The sequence below is a fragment of the Drosophila serrata genome, unplaced genomic scaffold, assembly GCF_035046125.1.
Source record: "Drosophila serrata isolate PLE 108 unplaced genomic scaffold, ASM3504612v1 contig_245, whole genome shotgun sequence".
In the NCBI taxonomy this organism is placed as follows: domain Eukaryota; kingdom Metazoa; phylum Arthropoda; class Insecta; order Diptera; family Drosophilidae; genus Drosophila; species Drosophila serrata.
This window is the reverse complement of record NW_028257143.1, coordinates 2,969,284-2,991,119: the sequence shown is the minus strand read 5'-3', so window position 1 is coordinate 2,991,119 and position 21,836 is coordinate 2,969,284. Positions and strand designations below refer to the sequence as shown.

Here is a 21,836-nt window from a genome sequence, read left to right as displayed (position 1 = left end):
TAAAAGCCATTTATTTAGTGGCCAATGCGGACAGGCTGAGCCATGTTAAAAATGCCCAGCATCGAGTGTGGGGAACTATAAATTCAACGCTTTTAGCATAATTGCCGGCGCATGTGCGTGTCGCTCCAGAGACGCTCGACTTCGAGCCAGAGCGTTATGATAAGTGGCCGCCAAAGGATGTAAGCGTCAACACTGGCGAACGTTAAGTTATGCCCTCCATCCGGCCATTACTCGTCCGAATCCTCTTGTTGGCTAACCACTCATATTACCGGGCCTGGTAATTGCCAGCCTCCTCTCTCGCCGCTCGCTTCCCCTCGCAGCCCGACCTTTATCAAAATATTTTACAGCTTAATAAACTCAGTGGGCTAAGACGGCGGACTGCTGGTGTTTAACCCTTTTATGACATCAAACACTCGAGAGGCGAACGGCTCTAGCCCTGGATATTTATCGCTTGTCTAATCGAAGCAAATCAGGCCAACAGGGCGGCCACGGGAAATGGGCTCAATGGGGCGTATGCGTGATTTATGCGTTTCTGGCCTGTCTTAATTGCCGCAAATATGCGTGCAGGCCCAATGAAAATTAACATAACTCAAGTAAGATGGATGCGAAATGGGAGAAATATATACTCATACGTGGGTATGCTTTGCAGAACAAAAATAGTACTTTTAAGAGCACTTTATAGCCAGTCATAATCGAAATAATTACCTTTTAAACTACTAAACATGTTTTAGTTGTGCTCTTTAGAGATTAATAACTAAAAAAAAGAGCTCAAAAAATACAGTAAGGTTACAGATAAAGATTTTTAAGTTCCAGAGTTGTAAACTGGAGCAAATTGAGTTGCTTTAACTTTAACTCTACTCGGCTCTGATTGAGCCTGGCTCGATTGTGCACCTGTTTGGGCCAACAAGTGTGAATAAACAAGGACACCGAGGCACAAGTTCACTCCCTTACATATGCACGGGAAATGTCGTCCATGGTGGCTCTCCTTGGCCATTTTTGTTCGTCTCTTCGTCGCAACGCTTGTGTTGACGCAGATTTAATTACAATGTTGCTGCCGCATTCACGTTTATGCCACTTGCAACTTGGACTATGCTGCCGCCTTTATTGTTGCTGCCTGTGTACACAGCTCCTGGCAGGGCGCGGAGTGGCAGAGTGGCAATGGGGCGCCTTTCCCCCTGGCGGGGAATACTAGCTGCCGCTTTTGTGTAACAACAAATATCCTCGGCGCTGAGCAGCCACACATATGGCTGACTCCACAATTCCCCCTCGGTCTCAGTCTGCCTTGGCTGATGCTACTTGTATGCACTTTACAAATTGAATTTTCCACTTGCATTCGTCCCAGGATCGTTCCACTCTCAAAAGTTGTGTAAAAACAATAGAGACAAGGCGACGAACCTGATGGGTTTTCACTTGGCTCACCTACTCACCTACTAAAATTCATTTTACTCTTTAGGATTTCAATGAAAACTAGATAAATATTAAAAATTACAGGTGCATTTTGAACGTTTTCTTTGTGTAAGGCTATAAAATATTTATATAAACTTAATATTTATAATATTTAACTGAGCTGTAAAATAATTTGTTTTGTATTTGAACATTGATTCTATCCTAAAGTTTCATTTTGATTTATTATATTTACTTATACACTAAATAACTTATAAATATAATATAATATATATAGAGACAAAGAAGTATAAGTATACTTGCTGAGCTCTACACCGATAAACCGATTAGCATATGATACAAGTATTTTCTACTTCAGTAAGTTCAAATTTAGAATGTATATTGAGACAGACAAAATCTATCATCTCTAAACACTTACGTTATCCATTTGTCCACATATTCCAATAGGGCAACAGATCTCGAAGATCAAATATAGGAGCTTGGGCTATATTATTATAAAATATCACACAAAATATGCCAATGCCAGCTGAAAATTGTTTTCAATTAATAGAGTTATAGTATCATTGGGTTTAGCCCTTCTATTTTGATTCGGCACTCACGTGCTTTCTTAGACAGTTCACTTAAGTGAGGAACTATAGTTTTAATGTTTTAATGTGTATTTTAATCAATACTGAATCATTATAAATACTAGGCTCTGAACAGTAATTTTCAGCACAATCGAATGTTATAATGCGCTTATTTAAAAATATGTTGACAAAAGTGCCTTATTACTCATACGCTCTCTTTCCGCCAAGGTAAAAGTGACTACAATGAGTCATTCTGTTGGCCTCCATTCTGGCATTGCTAATTGCTTGGAAATTTCCCTCATTTCCACACGAAGGAATTCCAAAATGGCAACCGCAACCATTTCTGTGGATCTGTTGCATCCACTGTTGCAACAATTTCTATAAACATCCTGCAACAAAAGCCGAAAAAAGAGGAAAATGGGCTGTGCCTGGTTTTTCGTAAAGTCTGTGCTTGTCCACGCATTTATTCTCTTTCCTTGTGGCCTTGCCTCTGTTTTTATCTTTATTTTTCTTGTCGCTTTTATTTTATTCTCCTGAATATGTGGGCAATTAGGTGCAATTTCAGGACGAGCCTAGTGGTACCTGAAAAGTATACTCAAAGGGAATACACTTCTTTTTTTGTAATTTTATATATATCGCGCAGCTCTTAATGTGGCAACCATGGTGCTGGACTCTCTCTGTCCCTGCATTTAATTTTATCCTTCTGCTTGGTTTCTGGTGGAAAATTGCATAATTTCCACGTGTCCGGAAAATGGTTATTTTCGTTGCCATTGAATAATATTTTGCCTGAAAAGGAATTATTTTAGACTTAATTTTTTGTTGTTTTCGTTTATTTTTGCTGTAAACATTTGCGTACATTACATACAAATATGTCACATCGATATGCCTCACTTATTCACATATATAGAGCTCAATACATGTATGCATATGAGTATGTATGGTATGTCTAAGTATATTTATATATCCTTTATGTTTTTATTTACTTTTCTGAGCTTCTTAAATAAATATTTCTCATTAAATTTCAACAGCAATTCGATTTGGGTTCTGTTTGCCGATTGTTTTTGGTTTCCCTACATTTAAAGATATACATATTTTAATCAAGTAACATTTTATTAACATTAGTTTTAACTGTTTTTTTTTTAATGTGTGGCAGTTATTTACAAAATGAAAAATATAACCGATATCTCATAGTTTTCATTTAATATCTTGCATTTCCATTAGGCTTAGGCATAAATCGAAGTTGTCACAGTTTATACAAAGAGTTTTCTGTCATATTTACAGCAAAGATTCATTATGCTTATTTAATACTCATTGAAGCCTATATTTCTGAAATATGTACATTTAAACATAGACTTAAATTTTCAATAACAACAAGGGGACTTTTATCAAATACTAGTTTATGTTTCTTTTATACTAAATTAGAATTTTTAACCAATAAACTGTCATAAAGATGTAATTAAATTAATGATGATTCAGCAAAGAGTTTTATTTGCTTTGTGCCTTTATCAATTATGCTGAAGGGGTCTTTATACATCCAATAGATAAGTTAATTTAACACTTTTTGCCTTGCTATTTTGTGGTTCACATGTTTTGTTTTTTATCTCTTTCAGTTCTTATATTAAATTTCTGCTAAATTTACTATGTAAATTCGCTAGGTATGGGTATGCGTAAATACTTTCATCTAAATGCAAATTTGATTAACCGTTTTTTCCACTTCTTTCCATAGTTATATTGTATTTTTTGCTGTTGTTGTTCTTGTAGGCCATAATCAATTTATTTCCACTTAATTGGATCTATTATGGCGAACACATGTTTGCTTTAACGAAATTGCATATCGCTTTTCTACAATTGATGTGGAAAACAAGGAGTAGAAATAATTTAAACAGGCTCATCATAGTCAAAACTTTAAGAATAAAATTATGAAAATGATTTTCAAATAGAGCACTTTAAAGTAAAGTTCATTTTGTAAATATATAGGAATTATACAGTATTTTTCATATGCTCTGTTTATTTATTTTGATATTGTTAGCTACAAGTGTTGTTCGCCTTCCAAATTATTTCTTACCCAGATCGATTCGCCTTTATACGCTCTCCGCTGACACTCTCTTTTTTAGCACGATTTTCATTTTACGCTCTAATATAAACATATCTATACCTAATACTATGTATCCGTCTGTGTTTGTATGTATATCTCGCTGCTGCAGTTGTCCAGACTGATTTTTCTGTGCCTTCGAACAAGTCCTTGGTCTGCTCCTGCTCCTGCTCCTGCTTCGTCTGGCCATGGTTTGATTTTTTATTTTCCACGCTGCTCTTGTGCCCCAAATGAGTTTCTTGTTGCCTTTGCAATTATTTGATTTCATCTTGAAAACTTTCGAAAGCGGGGCACGGTGAGTGTGTTTGGCAGGGCTCTGTTCATTGCGGTGTATTTTGCGACAACCTTATTACCACGAGTGGCCCAAAATGTGCACATTAAATGATGCCTGTGCGTCGTGCTAATAGAAAATGGGGCGATGTGGCGGCCGATAAAATGCAGCGGCATTGGCAGCAGCCGAACAAAACATCCAGCCAATATTACTATGCAAATGAGCATTGGCCATTGCCACTGCCACTGCCCCTGCCACTGCCACTGCCACAACCATTGCCAGTGGCGTTCGCATAGGCGTTGGCATTGCGAATGCTGCGTTGACGCGCCACACGGCGTATGAGCAATGTGAAATATGCGCGATGCCCGCGCCCACAATGGCGGCCTGGTGGCGGTGATATTGTTGCCGCCGCCATAACTTCTGCTCTCCCAGCATCCAGCCGGGGCGGCGCTATCGCTGTTGACAACGGTCTCCGGTGAATTGGGAGGCTGGCCCTCCGTATTACTCATACGCCACCGACTCGGCGGCGATGGCGGCGATAACGTCGACAGCCAGAGCGAGTCCTGTGCCGCCGGCAGAGCTGGCAGTGTTGGCAGAGCGCTCGATAAACGTTTGAAAATCCCAAATGATTGCGTTTTAATGCCGCGCATTATTTTAGCAAGTAGATTATGCTGCGCCAGTGAGCCTGCAGAATTGTGAAATGCTCCGGGCGGATTACGCACGGGCGTTTGATTGTTATCGCCATTGTTCCCAGCATGGTTGCCTGTGGGAGCACAAGGGAAAGAGAACGAGAACGAGAAAGAGGAAGGAAGGCATGTAGTAATCAGTTTTTTGGTTAGTCGGGTTTATGTTTTCATTTATTTTGTGCGTTCGACGGGCCGCGAACTGGTGCTGGATACATTATTATCAGGGGGGCTGCTGTAGACGTGGGATTGGAAATGGTTTCGGGGATGGCATTAAAGAAAATTACTCTCTCCTGCCCGAAAGTATGCTCTGCATTAAATAGTTTGTTGAGTGGGTTCAGGGTATAGTTAATTTATTGATTTTGTTCAAGCCAATCGTTCATTGACATTTTATGCAATCTAGTTAGATCAAGAGTTTAACTGGAAACTTACAACTTACAAGAGAATTCCTTGCCATGTGCTCTTAGAAATCACTTTAAAAATTGGAAATAATAAATAATACTGATTAGAGTAAGGAGATTCCCACAACTCCAAGTGATGGCAGGGTATTCTACTGTAGACTGTCCTGTATCTTTCGACTGCTGCTTTTATTCACCACTACTTTCAACCGACTTACAAGGACCAAGGATCCATCGTTGTGTGTATGTTACTCCCTCACAACATCAAGGCATTCGGAGGAGGATGAGGAGCATTCGGACAGCGATTACTTGACAATATTTCACCGGTCTTTGTAGGGCCGCTGTCTCCGGCTGATTGAGTGCCTTTGTGGCTGTTTTCTCTGTTGGTTTTTATGCACGTCATTGCACGCACTTTATTGACCGCACGTCAATGCCGGATGTACGTCAGATACAGTGGTTGGAAAGTGGGGCTAGAGTTTAAGTCGAAGCCGGAGCTGGGGACAGAGTAATAATCACATCAACTTCAAAAATCCAACACTAATTGGAGCTATCCATTAATTTCCCTCTAATTTGCACCCCCTTCTGGGTACTTGATCCTGGTAAAAGTCCTTTGTCGCGAGTGAGTGGGAATGGGAGGAGGAGCGGCCTTCTGGGGGCTATTAAATATATTTTATCTGCTTTTAATCTTTTGGCGTTTGGCTTTTCGTCAGCTGACCCCATAAATAACCGCAAATTGGCCTTTAAGAGAACATTCCCCTGGCACTGAATCGATTTTTGTGTGCGCGGGATCAGTCAGAGTCATAAATATAAAGTGATAGATGCCACACAAGCGGGAGTGAGTAAAGCCGAGCTGGCAGGCCACACCAATCCGTTCACCCAAAACGAAATTGAATTGTCTGCGAAAAGTTATGGGACTACCAATCCGAATCAAAGTGTGAAATTAAAGCCAGTTGAATGGGCTTTTATTTAGTATTTTTTACTGATAAGTTAAATTTAAAGAACTAGTTTATATCTATCGCAGGACATACCATTGCTTTGGTATCCTGTGCATCACTCTCGTGCTACAAAAACGGTCTATAAGGCATTACGAAATCATTTAGTTAAGTACCTGATGAGAGGAGAATCATTCGGGAATCCTTCCGATTCATAAGCCCACTTCAAAAGTGCTGCCAGCGGAAATCCCCCAAGTTCCGACCCACATATGGATGGATGGATGGAAGGGAGTCTCCCTGCGACTGTTTATCTTCTGCTGGATGCTTAAAGACCTAGTAAAAATGTGCCACCAATTCCCCTTGGCATTTGATTGATGTCAGCGGCACATAGAAAAGGAGGCGGAAGGAGGAAGGAAGCTGGAGTCGTTGCCCGCATTCACGCTTGATTGAGAGCACATGGGAAAGGTGTCACTGCGACAGCCAGACGATTTTGATGGCATATTTCATTTGATGCGAGCCAATAAATATTTCCGCTTTGGCCCGGTTTTTGTTTTGATTGCCATTCGGCTGTGCCGATTTGTACCTTTTTGATATTTTATTTATAAGCCGCGACGATTCGTGGAGAAATCAACGTCGATGCTGCCAATCGACAATCAATCAAAAAAAGCATTTCCCATCGGGATTTTGTGGTACACTTTGCCTGCCCTTTGTTTTGAATAAAATATGGAATGACAATATTATTTTAAGTTTTCTCTTATTAAAATAAATCTAGATTTCTGTGACAATATTCGTACAGTTGGATTTTTGGAAGATTTTTGAAAATATTTATGTAGTTTTTCAGGATAGCGAAAAGGCATTAAGTCATCGTTTTATTTAAAAAATTTATAATTCCAAGCCCTTTTAAAACGTATTGCTAGAACTCTAATTTTAAGTAAATACTTTTTATGCTATAATTAAAATTTCTTTTCTTTAAGGGACTTTATAACAACAAGAATTTGGGGATTTTGTAGAGCGACTTATAATGATTTCACTCTTTTACAAAATATTTTGAACAAAACAAAACGCATAAATGTTTATAAATGTTATCCTTACATTCCATTAATGGACAGTGCGTATGTAAAAAGTATATTCACTTGTTAATTTTCAGTGTCCTTCTCATGAACTTCCTTTCAAAGAAGGTTCCTTGGACTCCCAGGCCATATCATCCCCTAATTGCATCTCTGGCTAAGCCTCTTCATTAAGCTTTTCGTCTGTGCCGCGGGCGAAGCCAAAAACTTGGAGCACCAAAGTCCAATGTTGAATCAATAAAGTCAACGGCCCTCCAAGAGAAAATCCTTTCGAGCTTTCGAACCCTTCCCCAGACAACCAGACACCCCGGCTCTGGCAGCGGCAGGACTCGCCCACAATGAACAGACATTGTGTCTGTTCTTTTTTGCATTCTCCGCTTTTCTCCCATTTGGCTGCTTGCAATGCACGAATGCCTCCGGATCCAGGACCCTGGCCAGGATCGGAGTTGGGCCGCCACGCCCCTCTGGGCCAGTTGGGGCTTCAGTTCATTAGTGCAGTCGGTTGGACGGCATTTTACGGACGCGTGCCTTAAATAATTGCATTTTAAATGCAATAAACACAAGTGGAAAATAAGACCGAAAAAAGGGAAACCGAATAATTCAAGTTGGTTGTTTCGCTTGGTAATTCAATAAGGATTAAGAGCGGACACCAGAAAATGTGCAAAGCCAATGTTTATGGCTAATTTGCCGGGTGCGGTCGGTGCTCTGTTTTGCATACATCCACTGTCATATCCGGAGGTCGTTTAGCCGCCAAATTTGACAGCCCATAAAGCGTATGCAACAGGATGTGTGTCCACCCTCACCTCCGCTTAGAGTTTGCATTCGCAAACATTGGGTAGATTCGCGACCAGATGGACTTTGTCGCCGCCATCGCCAGAATGTCAGTGTCAATCAACAATGTCGCTAGTTTTTATTGCTGTTCTCCACTTGTTGTTGCCTCTGTTGCTGTTGCAATTTTATTGCTGCAAAAAGTGTTTGACTTTGCCACAGAAGGGATCAAAACACTGAACCGCAAACACGAAGCGACAGGCAGCGGGTTAAATATCTAACCTCCAAATGAATTTGGAATGGAATAAAATGCATTTTATATTTTACTTTTTGCGTTTTTAGTTTCATGTCATTTTTAAACAGGCACTTTAAGTTAAACGATTTTAATTTCCAATTCGCAGCTAAAGTTCGATGGTTTAAAGGGTTATTTAATGGAATTATCTGGATTATGAAGCTGTAGTTCATTTTTTATAATGTTTCATAAATCTGATTCCATTGATGATACGGCAAGGGAGTCATTAAAATCAACAACATGAATTTATATCTGTATTAATTCCTAGCTTAAAAAAATAAGTATTTTTTTGACTTTCCTGTCTAGCTTTTCAAATTTCTCATCCTTTGTTTATCCAACTTATGACTCTATAAGCAGTATTTATTGCTGTCCTGTCGAGTCTAAGATGCCGGCAGCAGGAAGTGCAATTTGTTTTCGCCATGAAAGGCGGGGAATTGCAAAAGTCAGTCCGCACAGAACAGAAAGTTTAATTAATTTTTAACCTTTGTGCTAAACACTTCGGGCCAACGGGTGGGGTTCGCCGTATTATGCGCAGTCCAAGTTTTCGGCCAAGGAAAATGTGAAGAGCATTCAAATTATGAGATCACACGGCGGCGTACTTCAGGTTTGAATGGCATGAAAGGAACGGAAAGGAAAGTGCAACACGCTGACTCCGCGAGGCAAAAATGCAAATTATGGACAAAACAGAAATATGTATAGCCATAAAATGCCACTAAGGCAAAGATGGTTGGATAAAGGCTAAGGGGATGCCTGGGACAGATGAAACGATGTGCAGCAGGAGATGTACATAGTACTTACCTTGGGCACCGTCACGCCACTCCTCAACCCCATAATCAGGCAGAGTGTTGCCCGCCTCAAATTTATTTCTATGACGTCTCTTGGCATCTTTATGTTTTTTAGATGTTTTTAATTTTATGCAGCAAGCATCAGTCAGGTGTATATTTCAGGGAGAGATCGGGATAGCGCGGTTCGTGAATAGGTTGTTGGTTGTTGTAGTTGTAGTTGTTGTTGTTGTTGTTGACGGTTGTTGTTGTTGGTTGGAGAGGGCATAACATGAAAGATATATATTCAAATGGAGGGAAGTTTTTCGGAACCCAAAAAGAACAGAAATAGAGAGGGAAACCATACAGAAAGAAATTTAGTTATACACATTTGCAGAGCGATGCCAGCGGTAATTGTATGCTAGGGTATTTTTATTTAATTTCGCATTTATTTGCATTTAGAAGGGGGGGAGGGGTTGGTCTCTACAGCCAAAGGAAAACCAACAAGAGGGCCAAAAGGAAAACAGAAATTGCATGCAACTTTGACTTGATACGAGGTGGGGTCAATGGATGAGGAATGTGGTGCAGTCATGTATGTATGTTCTGTTGTTGTGTTTTTGGCTATTTGCGTTGATTACTGCAATTTTGGGCCGCTTATCGCCACCGCTTAGCCGGGCTAAAGTCGAAGGACCACCCAAAGTGAATTTCTTGAGGTTAAGGCAAGGTGAAAATATAGCAAGTACCTTCGTGTTTTAGTTTCTAGAGTTTCCCATGATAGTTTTTTCCCACCCCCTATCGATGGAGTCGACTTTAATGGCTGTTATGATGATTTTATGTGCTTTCATGAACCACTTCAATGTGTGTAGTGCTGACTGTGATTTTGTGCTTTGCAGTGCATAAAATTAAAACCCCATTATTGCATTACATAATTATTCATGACCAGGCAAAAAATGTGCTGTGATGCTTGTGGCTGATATTTATTCAATTAGCGAGTTGATCGAATGCCTCTGAACCGGACTTAATGAACTGGGGACATTCTAGTTTGGGCTTTAAAAAAAACGCATCCCTTATGTTTATTAACTAATTGACTCTTACCATAACTGCGATTCAGTAGGGCCATCTCCGAAATGATGGCTGTGGTGGGCGTTGGCATCTCTGAAAAGGATATGGTATTAGTTTTGAATCAAAATAAATAAATTTGGCTGAAGCAGAGATCCTACCATCCAGTTTTATGTTGCCATCCGTCTCTCCCAGGGAGTTCTTGGCCACACAGCGATATGTGCCGAAATCGTTGGGACCCACAGCTCGGATTTTCAACTTCATGTACTTTGTGTAACCGCTGACCGTTGATGTGGTCTCGTATTTATCGCCGGCCCGCGAGGTGTCTGCAAGTGCGAAAAATGCGGAAAAGTGTGCAATAATTTACAGTGACAATTTCTGTGCCGCCACTGGGACGTGTGCGGCGTCGTTATGGCTGGAAAATACTATATATATGGGGAAAATCAATTAATTAATGTCACCTGCAGGGGTGGAGCCTGTTGTTAGTTGTTGCCGCTTATGGGCAGTGAAGTGAGTCGCTTTCCCAATCGAGACTCCAACTAATTATACCCTCGCCCCTGCTGCCTCTTCCGCTTCCTAGAAAGAGTGTGTGTGTGTAATTAAAACTGGCGCAGTTCCTCAGCTATTTCCACTGCCGTCGCCGACTAAAACTTTTCTCATTAATCAGTGAAAATCTAAAAGAAAAACTTTTGTTCTCTGGCTGGCTGCGGCTTTAATTTCGTTCCATTTCGTATTGGGCTCGCTGCCTGTATTTTTGGACTGCTTTTTTGGGCAACTGCCTGGCTGACAGTAAGTAGCATTAAATATATAAACTTAATTTCACTTTGATTGTTTGGCGCATTGTAAGGCGATATCGCATGTTACCCATACGTCATGTTGTCCCTTGTACATGCATGTGTGTGTGGTGTGTGTATTTGTGACAAATGTCTTTAGTTTTTCCTGCTTCCTTCTCGGCTCGGTTTCGGCAGCCCCATTGGAGAACAATGGGGAAAAACAATTTTCCCTGCGGCACCCAACTTGCATGTGACCCGCACTCGCGGCTTCTTTTTATAGCCCCAGTCACCTTTTGTGATACTTTTCCAGCTATCCATCCCGTGCCACGACTATCCGCGGGGCCACATGTAAGTTCCTCTGACACGCAAATATATAATTTTTCTCATAATCATCGGCGGCAGCAATTCTTTTCCCTGCCTGCCACGTCTTCCAAGCAACTTTATACTTTTAATGCCACAGCCGCATTAAACGAAAGTTTCGGTTTCTTGAACTATTTGTAGGATTGCCTGTCCTGCAGGCCATATATATGCTATATGGCTATGACATACGCCATATGTCGCAGACATAGCGAGGGCCGCTTTAACATGAGAAACATTTATTTTTAAATAACTAGGATATTAGAAAAATATACTGCATTTATCTGAGCATAGCATTTAAAACCGAGTTCAAGCAAGTTTCAATTTGAACCCGTCTCAAAACTAAAATATTCCTTATTTTTATCGAGATAACTGCACTGCGTCTTGCAGACGCAATAATTTACCACAAAAATATATACATATAAAGACTTTGGAAGGAAAAACAAAGAAATGCTATAAAAACAATGGCGCTATTCTTCTCAAACTACTCTCGTTCCAGTTCATAGACAGCTATAGAGAACTCTATGCGAAAGCGCTTAAAATTTATTACCCAAACTTTTGGTGTCTGTTAGCCATACATCATGGCCGCTGCCTTCATATCTTATATCTTGCTTCGCATTTCCCTCAGTTTGTCGCCTGTGCGTGTGTGCATACGAAATGTCATATTCCACCTCAGTTTTCCTACCTCGGCCAGCTAAATCCTGGCCATAATTTTGCCTAGAGCTATGCCTAAGCCGGTGACTTCTTTCTTATCGAACAAACAAAGTGACATTTAAGCATAAAATGGAACCAAATGACAGTCCTTCAAAGGCTGCTCTATATATATATAGCTACATTTTTATGCATATAGGCTGCCATCAATGAGTCATGGACTCGGCTTATACTGCATTGGATTGCTGTCTTAGGGCAACATGGATTTCAAGGTCTATAGAAACGAATTATTATATTATTTATATATGCAAATATTCCCGTTCTCTTTTGATTGAGAAATAAGCAAATAAAATATCATTAAATTCAGTATTATTGGTATACCAGTTTTGTTATTTAAATTTTAAAGTAGAGGCCATGATGTGCCATTAAAAGTGTGTTGCCATCATAAATGCACATCCACACACTCTGTGGGGGCATGCCCCCAGTATTATATGGCTACATTGACGGGGAATTATGAGTTCCGGCATTGAGTCCCATCTATGCAGCATCATTTAGACGCATTTCAGTTTTGTACTTTTACCAATCTCTCCCCCTCATATGCCTGCCTGCCAGTTATGTTAAAATAATTTCCGTTGCAAAATAGAATTTTCCGCTGGCGTTCAACTTTTTATTTAATTTGCGCTCCGCATCGATTTCGACCAATGTATTTAATTTTCACATTGCCCATTTTCAGTGCATCAAGTATGTTATTCAGTATGTTTGACTATTTAAATTCAATGTGTATTTAGTTTTCAGCTTACACTGTACTACACTGGCTTTGTGCATTTGAATATTTAAAATGTACACTTGTTTTCGTGGCTGAGCTCTCAACAATGGCCTGTATCTATTTGTGATCCAATAATCAAATAAGAATTTGGAGGAATTGTTTGAAATGCCAAAGATTGGGTCTACTGAATGTTAAGTTATAAATGTTAAAAGGTGTGCATTATAAAATTAATATTGTACTAATAATGTTATACAAAATTATTATAATTCTGAAATCAGTTTTACAATTACAGAACCTACAAAGGAAATATATATAATTTTTATTTTTCTCTTGAACAATTTTATTAGTTTGAAGATTCAAGACAAAACTGCACAAATGAGACCGCAGAAAGTAATCTAGGAAATTTATTTTTGGCCTTAATTTTAAGGTTAATGTGAGTTAAGGTTAACAAAAACAATAAAGATATCTTTTAGTCTCTGAACTCCTTTTAATATGCCAGATTGCTTGCAGAATCCTATCGTTGGGACATATGTTGGTTCTGTTTTTGACCGATTTCAACTTTTCGGCTCGCTCTTATGAACTGTCAGTTGTCAATCCTGTGAAAAGTGTGAAAACTGTGAAAACTGTGAAAACGTCATCTCGTAAAGACGACACGCTTTAAGGCTGTGCAGTTCACAGTGCCACAATGTCTCTGCGTTAAGCCTGGCGCACAGTGCGTATGAGCAACGCATTTTACGATGGACCACTGCATGGGAAAGGGATGTGAAGCTGCCATGTAAAACAATAAAAAAGGACACCGCATCAACATTCAGTGGAAAACCCCTCGCAAGTGAAAAGCGAAATAAATGGGCTGAGCTCCACTCGGGGTTTTCACATTCGCTACTGAAGCGAGTTTTCGGATTGCCGCTCTCTGTTTGGCATTTCGCCTGACAATTTTCCGGCGACCGGACTTAAGAGGAGGTGGAGGAGGAGTCCGCATGTTGATTACATTGTAAGCTCATATGCAAGCGCTTTCCACAGCGTAAATGCGGCTCTTCAACTTCATTTAATTTACAGCCATTACTTCTGATACGGAACAGAGTGTAAGCCATGGTCAGAACGGTGGATTTCCTGCAAGGACTTACCCGATATGATCATGTCGCCGCGCTCCGTGGTCCAGTAGTTGATCGATGCTGGATAGGCCTCCGTGTGGCACTCCAAGATCACGTCCTGACCCACATAGGCTCCCTCCAGTTGATTGGGTATCGAGAGCATCGGGGGAACTGCGATGAAAGCAAATCATTTATAAGAACTAAGCTTCATGTTGCATTAACAGTACAGATATTATCTCATAATGACCACCCAATTTTCTTAATTTATGCAAAGATTAAAAACCGTTGACGAGCACTCAAAACTGCATTTGCATATCCCTGAAATCGGGTATTGTTTCCTCCGAAAAACTCTTTACTATATTGTTTTCTCAACACCCGAAACAGCGTGCAAGCGTTTTCCGGAAACCCAACCCATTCTCCGTACTCGTCACGGGCTTTACATCAGCTTTACGGGGTCCCCGATAAATTTTGCATTCCATTTTACGTGAGTTTACAAACTGTTTTTGGATTAAAATGCACTCAGTCATTAAAAGTGCGCCTGGGAGCGAGTGATTGTAGCTCGGACATGGCCATCCATCTCGCCCATCCAGGGTGTGTATGTGCCTGGTGTGTGTGTGCGGGGCGTGTGTGCGTAAATAGCTTTTGTTCCCACTGTTGATACTGAGGCAAGCGGTTGTGTGCGGGAGCTGGCCGCCAGTAACAACAAAAGCAGCTCTGCGAACGGTGAACGCATTTTGGCCACGCACACATCACGGGGGCACAAAATAACACCTGCCGACGAGCAAACAAACAAACGCCAGCAAACAAGGCGAAATGAGCTCAGTGCATCAGTACTAGAGGTGGGAGAAGGAGTAGTAAAGGTTTTTGCCAAAATAAAATCGCATACGTGGTTATAGTCACCATAAGACTGAGACTGTTATTATATTTCTCAATTGGTACTTAATTTTTCAAGTCAAGAATTGGCTAACAATCAGTTTTCTGCTGAGATAAATCAGTGAGTTATTTTCAGGGTTTTATATATTTTTTAAGCTAAAGTCTAAAGTCATGTAAGTAGCCCATCTCTATTGCAGGCAGCCCGAGGACATGGGACACGCACTGACAAACTCTCACAGGTAAATTAATTTAACGTGACTGCAGCTTTTGGTCGATTTTCGGCCAAGGGGGTTCACCAGGCCAGTCCAGGCCCTACACCTGCATCAGCATCAGCATCAGCATCAGCATCAGCATCTGCATCTCGTCTGTATGCGAATGCTGAGGACGCGTTGCGGTTATTGCCCCAAAAGCTGCATTGGCCACATGTATCGGAGCGACGGAGGGTCGTCGGCTTGTTTTGTATATTTAACGCATTGAGTCCAGCTTCCGTCAGTGGCGCATATTCCATTGCCCCCTGTCGTTGCACTCCTCTCCCGGAGCTGGTTATAAATATTCCAAAAGTGTTCAGCCCCAAATGGATTTTATGATATTTCTGGAGTGTTCTTTTTGCATGGCATTTAAAAAAATACTGTTGATTGTAGCTTTTAAGTTGGTTACTTTGAGAGAAGTACTTTTAAATTTACAAAAATAATACTGAAAGCAAACTTAAACAATGTCAGTAGGCTTTATATGGAATTAATGTTTGTGCAGAACCTTTTTTAAACAGCTTTTGTATTTATAATTTTTTAATTTTTATTTTATGCAGAGTCGGTCATATAGGTTGAGAAGGGTGTAATTAAAGTTCCTGCTTTTGTTGTCCTTATTGGATTCCCCCACCTCTACATCCTCTTCCTAGGCCTATCTGGTCCACTAATTTGGGTCACTGAGTGGGTCAAAGGGTAGCTCTACTCGTGGATAAACGTTAACACTAGACATTTACTCACATTGCACACGCAGATGGACCCTCTTGCTAATCGATGGCGGGACTCCGTTGGAAGCCACGCACAGATACGCGGCCATGTGCAGGCGACTCACTTTGGTGATGTGCAGCAGCTCGCCGTCGACCACGTTCACTGTCGGAATGCCAGATTGGGATGGGAGAGAATGGGACCAGGACCAGGTTAAGCCGAGTGCAGTGCGGTGGAATAGGGTCGCTTACCATGCTCCCCGCCAATTAGCATCTCCTCGCCGTCCTCGCGGCGCCACATGACGTAGGGTTCCGGATAGCCACGTGCCTTGCACATCAGCGAGACGTTCTGACCCTCGCGCACCACCATGTCATTGCTGGTCATGCCCTCGACAATCATCGGGGGAACTGTCCGGAAACGAGAGGCGAAGGCCAAGGGTCACTATAGGTCAGCAGCCAATGGCCAGTGGCCTGGATTAGTGTCAGTACTCACCCACCACCTGCAAGTAGCCCTTCCTGGAGCGCATTGGATCCTGCAGGGAAGAGGTAGAGAGAGATTAGCAACCTTTACTGCGTTCCCATGCAAAACTCTTTCAACTTACCGTATTAACTTGGCACATGTACCACCCACGATCCGTCTCCTCCACCTCCTTGATGTGCAGGTACCACTGTAAGCACAGATTAAGAAATTGTCTCAAATAGTCTCAAGGCTTAACCCACCGATCGATGGTCGTTGTAGGTCAGGCTAATGCGATTGTTCTGCGAGATGACATTGTGGTGAATGGACAGGATCGTCTGCGTGTCCACCCGCACCCAGGCCACCTTGTAACCCTTGAGGTTCTCCACCACGCAGGCCAGGAGGGCATCGCGTCCAACGGAGACGGTGACATTGGCAATCGGTTCCGCGAAGCGTGGAAAGTCGGAATCTGGAAGAGACACCAGAGAAGGCAGTTTAAATGGGTTCATTTTGTCCTGATTTAACTGTTCCCTGGAAAGGGAACTCGTAGAGATATGTTGCAGATTTTTGCACAAGTCCTTATTGCCCTGCTTGGCTGCACTGCGGCACATTGCGCATACGTCCCCTTGGGACCCTCGGACAGAGAAGGAATTCGACCATATTAATTACCTTCCTGGGCCGTCTGCTGCGTGTCCAGGCGCGTGTGTTTGCCTGCAGGAGAAACGAGTGAAATTGAGAGGGTTAGAGCGTTTAATTAATTTAACCTCCCCACCGGCGAATTTATTAAATTAGAAAACTGAATTTCGGCTACCCGCACCGTGTGGGAACTAATAAATAAAAATTAATTAGCCACGCCAACCAAACTTCGTCCTGGACAGGGGACAGGCTGCAATGGTGGCTGTCGCCATGTTTTGCTGATACGGCACAAATGGCTGGTGCGCTTTCAGATTTCTGTTTTTAGTTTCATTTATTGCACTCGTTCTATGACAAAAGTTCAAGTTTAATTGTTTCTGGCAGCGTTGGCATTTTCCCCCGTTTGCAACGAAACTTTTCCTGTTCCAGCGCGGCAGCAATTTGGCTCTAAGAGGTGAAAGGTTATGGGTGGAGGAGGAGAACTTTTCCGAATAAAAACTTTGTAAAAATGCCACACCAAAGTGTACTGTTTAGCATGAGAGTCCCAGAGTGTTTGCTTTCTTAGTTTTTACAAAATGGGAAAGTATATTTCGCTTTCACGGACAACCAGACAAATCTCCTCTCGCCTCTGTCCTTGCCCCTTTTCCTGTCCTCCACAGACACTTTACAAATGAGTTCAAGAAATTTGAGTTGGCAGCAAATCTCATTCGCTTTGAAGAGCGCTACAAGCGTTGTCCGTAACATAAAACTGGGAATTGAAAAACGCTTAAGCATTTTTACAGCTTTTAACATGGCGCCGCATATTGAATTACGTTAGCCTGGCCGGCTTCTTTCCTTTCATCTGGACAACTGCTAACGCTTTCTGCCACCGGGCATTGGCTCCACCCACCACCCACCAGAAGGCACCACCCAGGATCCGCTCCCCCGATGCTTCTGACATTTGTGCTGGCACTTTTCAGCTTCACTTCTCCTCCTGGAGCAGCTGCTGTTTATGCCTTTTCAGCTACAAAAAATGCTCAACACGATTTTCGCCGTTGATTTACGTTTTAGCACGTTTTTCGCCCAGTTAGCTGGCGTTTTTTTTTGCCTGTCAGTTGTCCTTCCTTCCTCTGTTCATGTTCATGTTCACCCCGCCGGCTTGCACTGCAGATTTCTGCTATTTGAATGTAGTTTCCTTTATCCTTTGCAATTTAATGAGCGGCCTTTCATCGTCGCCGGATTTGTCCCTGACTCTTTGGTCGTGGAGGAATAAATAAATAAAATACCCCGACTTAAATGTGCTCTCTGGGCAAAGGGGCCTGGCAATTGACATTTAAATTTTTTATCTCCCATTTGGTGCTCAGTTACTTTCGCAAACAAAGCTCACGTGACATCTACTCGCGACTACAGGCACCGGGTAATCAGTCAGATTTCCATTCATTTGTCCGGCAGGAGGAAAGGCCTCCGAAAACCACCTGGCCCACCAGGACCAGCTCTCTCTTTGTGCAAACGCAACTGACCATTCAATTTATCAGGCTGGACGGCGGCAAACTCCGCGCCAAAGCCCCCTAAACCTTCGACCAACAGCCCCAAACCGCCTTTTGAGCTTTGTGCAAACAAAACGCGGCAGGAAATGCCAGAGCTGAAAAGTGCCAGCCACTTTCAATGGGCTTGCCCTGTGAGCACGATGGTGTTCTTCGTTCAGGATGGAGTATTTGATACCTCTCAGTGGTAAAACAGGAAAACAAAGTTCAACCAACTGGTGAATAATATTTAAATTGATAAGTATATTTTACCATTGTGAGATATTTCATGCTGATCACACGATTTTAAAACTTAAATTATGATCTATAGTTATAATTTGCAAAAGGTATTGGTATTCCATCAAAATGCTTCCTATACCCTGCACTAAAAAATCAACGCTTAACTGAAAGCAAATTTGCTAAGCTATTTTTGTTGTACTATTTGACTATTTTTGTGTATATTTTAAACTCTTGAAATCGTTGGCATACTTCTGGCCCAGGCCCCCTTAAAGTGCAGGTTAATGGACTGACTTAATGCTAAGCCTTTGCTGCATGGCCTGCAGACTGCAGCGACCATTTGCACGTTATTGGCGGCATTAAAGCAGATCATGGAGAGGGGGTGAAAGGTGCGAGGGGACGGTAAGTTGGCCCGGCCAGGAGCAGCCTTCACCTTCCCATTCACCAGCCTTATCTCGAAAGCCTCCACACACCAAATGGTCGTCATAAACAAAGAGCGCACAAAAGAAAACTTCGGCCAGACGTGCCGCCTACTCGATTTTCGGCAATGGCTGCAAATAAACTTAAGGCACTGTGGTTGTGGTAGGTAAATAATGGAGTGAAAATTAACCTTGTACTTGTAAATTTGTATTTTGTGCTCAAAAAGAATGAATTTATAAATATTAGTTATGTTTCTTGGGATCCCCTTTGAAATTTGACTTCTTTAATTTCAAAATGACGGGACATATTAGAAGCATATGAATAAAGGAAGCACTATGAATAAAGAAAGATCTGAATCAAAGAATGATCTAAGTTAATATTAGAAGGTTAAGAAAATACGGTCAAAATCTGAAAACATTGTACAATGATTTCTTCTCAATAGCTATATAACCATTTCGCTATTATCTTGTTTACTAATTTAACACAAAAAAAATAAATACCAGCACTTGAAGAAACTAAGGTAAGGAATCCAGAGTTAATGTTCATAATTAACTTATAATATTGTAAGGCAATTAAATTACTTTTTTATTAAAAACTTAAGGGTCTTCTTCTACGGAGAGATGTTTTAAAATTACTCAAGTCTTTTTGAATTTCCATTTCAAATCATCGTATGAAATTTTATTTGTATACAGAGTGGATTTCCCATATCGGAAAGATATATTTATTCCTTAATTTCGATAAGAATCATTTATATTGATTGCTGCAAAATTTTCCTGTTTCAATCCACTGTAACTTTGGTCCAGGCTGAGCTTTTCTTTGGTTTCCCTTTTTATGATCCCATCATTTTTGTTGGCCATTTTTCCGTTTGTTTATTTTTTCTTTTTTTTTGCTTTAGGGATGTCGTTGAGGGGGCCATGGGACGAGAGGCGCTTGAGGAATACTTTGGCTGGCCGTTTACTGTCGTTTATTTGTCTTTTTGCCATTTTTATATTTACGCATATAATCGCTTTCAACGCTTTCCGCCGCCTTGAGAGATGGTCTCGTGGGAGGGGAAAAGGGGGGAATATGGGTCTTGGCGGCGCTTATAAATATGATGTTATCGCTTTTTATGGTCCACTTTTATTGCCGGCAATCAGTCTTGCGTTTTGTTTGCTGATTGCTTGCCATTATTCAAATGTATTTGTTTAATTCCCGGGCATTGGCAGCCACAAATCATTTTAAATCCGCAATATGTCAACAAATGTTTGGCCACCGAGCACTCTGTGTTTTTATTTATTCGATATGCTCCTCCTCATCCTAGGCCCCTCCAGATGGTCCTTGTGCGGGTCATTATGGCGGCTTAAGGCATCCCGTTAAGTGGGTCTCGTTGTGGACACTTAGCGGCGTATTACAGGCTCCCCCACGAAGGCTAATCAGTTGCAAGCCCATAATCACATTGCGTATACGTAATTAGTTTAGCGTTTGACAAGGCGAGCAAATCTTCGACGGGCTCCGAGTTTAATATTCCCGCTCACCCCTGCGAGCACTGCCCAAGCTGATTATACTTGCACTTTGTTGACAAACGAGCTGATTAAATGCCGGCTCTGGGTCATTATGCAATTAAGTGGCCAGTGACTCTGTGGGTTTGCATTTCAAGCTCAACGCCACGACATCCCTGTGCGGGTGGATGCGTTTAATTTGGGGGCCCAGGGCAAGGAAGTCATTGTCTATTTACATTTAAGCTCGAGAGCCAAAAGCCAATGGCGATTATGCTCGGTTTTCATTACCTGTCGTGTGTAATACCTTTAAATGAATTAATTAAATGCCCTATAAAATAATTACCTAATTGCCCATGACCGATTATACAGATACCTGACACTCTTAGAGCTTACTATAAGGGATTACACCTCCGATATAAATTCAGTTTATGATCTTAAACTGACTTTACTTTACACACACTCTCCAAACAACAGGTGGGGGGGCAAACGGCAACTCTTAATCAGTCTTACGATGGAGAAGCACGTAAAAAAGCTGGCAGCATGCAAAATGCTTTGTGCAAATTGTTTACTTTTTGGCATAGAGCGAATACCAACCAGATTCACACAAAATCCGACACAGGAAAGCCAAGCCGGCGGAATGCCATGAATTTGTTCACAGCATGCACTTGGAGGGAAAAAGGGGATGTGCCGCAGAAAAAAGTGTCTAAGAATGCAGAGTAAATAGCTATATACACTCATATATTCAGGACAAATGGGAGAGGAGACCCGGACCGCAAAACGAATTGCGGATGCGGCAGAATGCACTCCGCCAACTTGGCAACCAAATGAACTCGAACCGGGACCGAAGTACACATGTTGGCAAGACACTTATGTGGGGCACAGACAAATCCCTGCCACATATAGTGTGGCAAGTTTTGTCTTCCAGGGCGGGACAAAGGCGGCGTGGACTTGGCGGTTCAATCCCCGGCTCAGCCTGATCGATTGCGAGACCGAAAACTCATTAAGAACTTTAATTAAGTCGAAAGTCGGCAATGAGCATTGCAGCGGGCGAAACTCATTATTCATAACGAGCAAGGCACAAGGCAGGAAAATCCAGGTCCAGCAGAAGGTTCAGCTGCAGTGGCAGCTCAAAGTCAGCTCGCCCCCAGGAGCGCCCTGCAAATAAAGGCGAAATATGTGCGAAAATGTGTCAGAAAGTGAGCGAAAACATAAAACATGCCAGGGAGCAGCTGAAGTGGGTGCAAATCGTGGGCTTGGGGCTCGCCCAGCTCAACTGCAGTGCGCCATCCTTGTGAGTTATGTGTTTGTGCCAGCTCCTCGGATCCAGTGCAGCTCCTGCGGAGTGAATGACGGGGTCCT

General features: G+C 41.8%; 1 protein-coding gene across 1 annotated transcript in view; it reads right to left on the bottom strand.

Annotated features, from left to right (window-relative positions):
* Nucleotides 1-2,989: 2,989 nt before the first annotated feature.
* DIP-kappa (Dpr-interacting protein kappa) overlaps nucleotides 2,990-21,836 on the bottom strand; it is a 47,174-nt gene continuing 28,327 nt past the window's right edge. The window contains exons 3-13 of the mRNA XM_020954995.2: nucleotides 16,877-16,918; nucleotides 16,471-16,676; nucleotides 16,353-16,418; nucleotides 16,244-16,283; nucleotides 16,003-16,158; nucleotides 15,788-15,916; nucleotides 13,965-14,102; nucleotides 10,455-10,619; nucleotides 10,330-10,389; nucleotides 9,272-9,358; nucleotides 2,990-5,096 (exon numbers count right to left, since the gene is read on the bottom strand). Coding sequence (XP_020810654.2) covers nucleotides 4,327-5,096; nucleotides 9,272-9,358; nucleotides 10,330-10,389; nucleotides 10,455-10,619; nucleotides 13,965-14,102; nucleotides 15,788-15,916; nucleotides 16,003-16,158; nucleotides 16,244-16,283; nucleotides 16,353-16,418; nucleotides 16,471-16,676; nucleotides 16,877-16,918 — 1,859 coding nt within the window. The 3' untranslated portion in view covers nucleotides 2,990-4,326. The remainder of the gene's footprint in view (nucleotides 5,097-9,271; nucleotides 9,359-10,329; nucleotides 10,390-10,454; nucleotides 10,620-13,964; nucleotides 14,103-15,787; nucleotides 15,917-16,002; nucleotides 16,159-16,243; nucleotides 16,284-16,352; nucleotides 16,419-16,470; nucleotides 16,677-16,876; nucleotides 16,919-21,836) is intronic.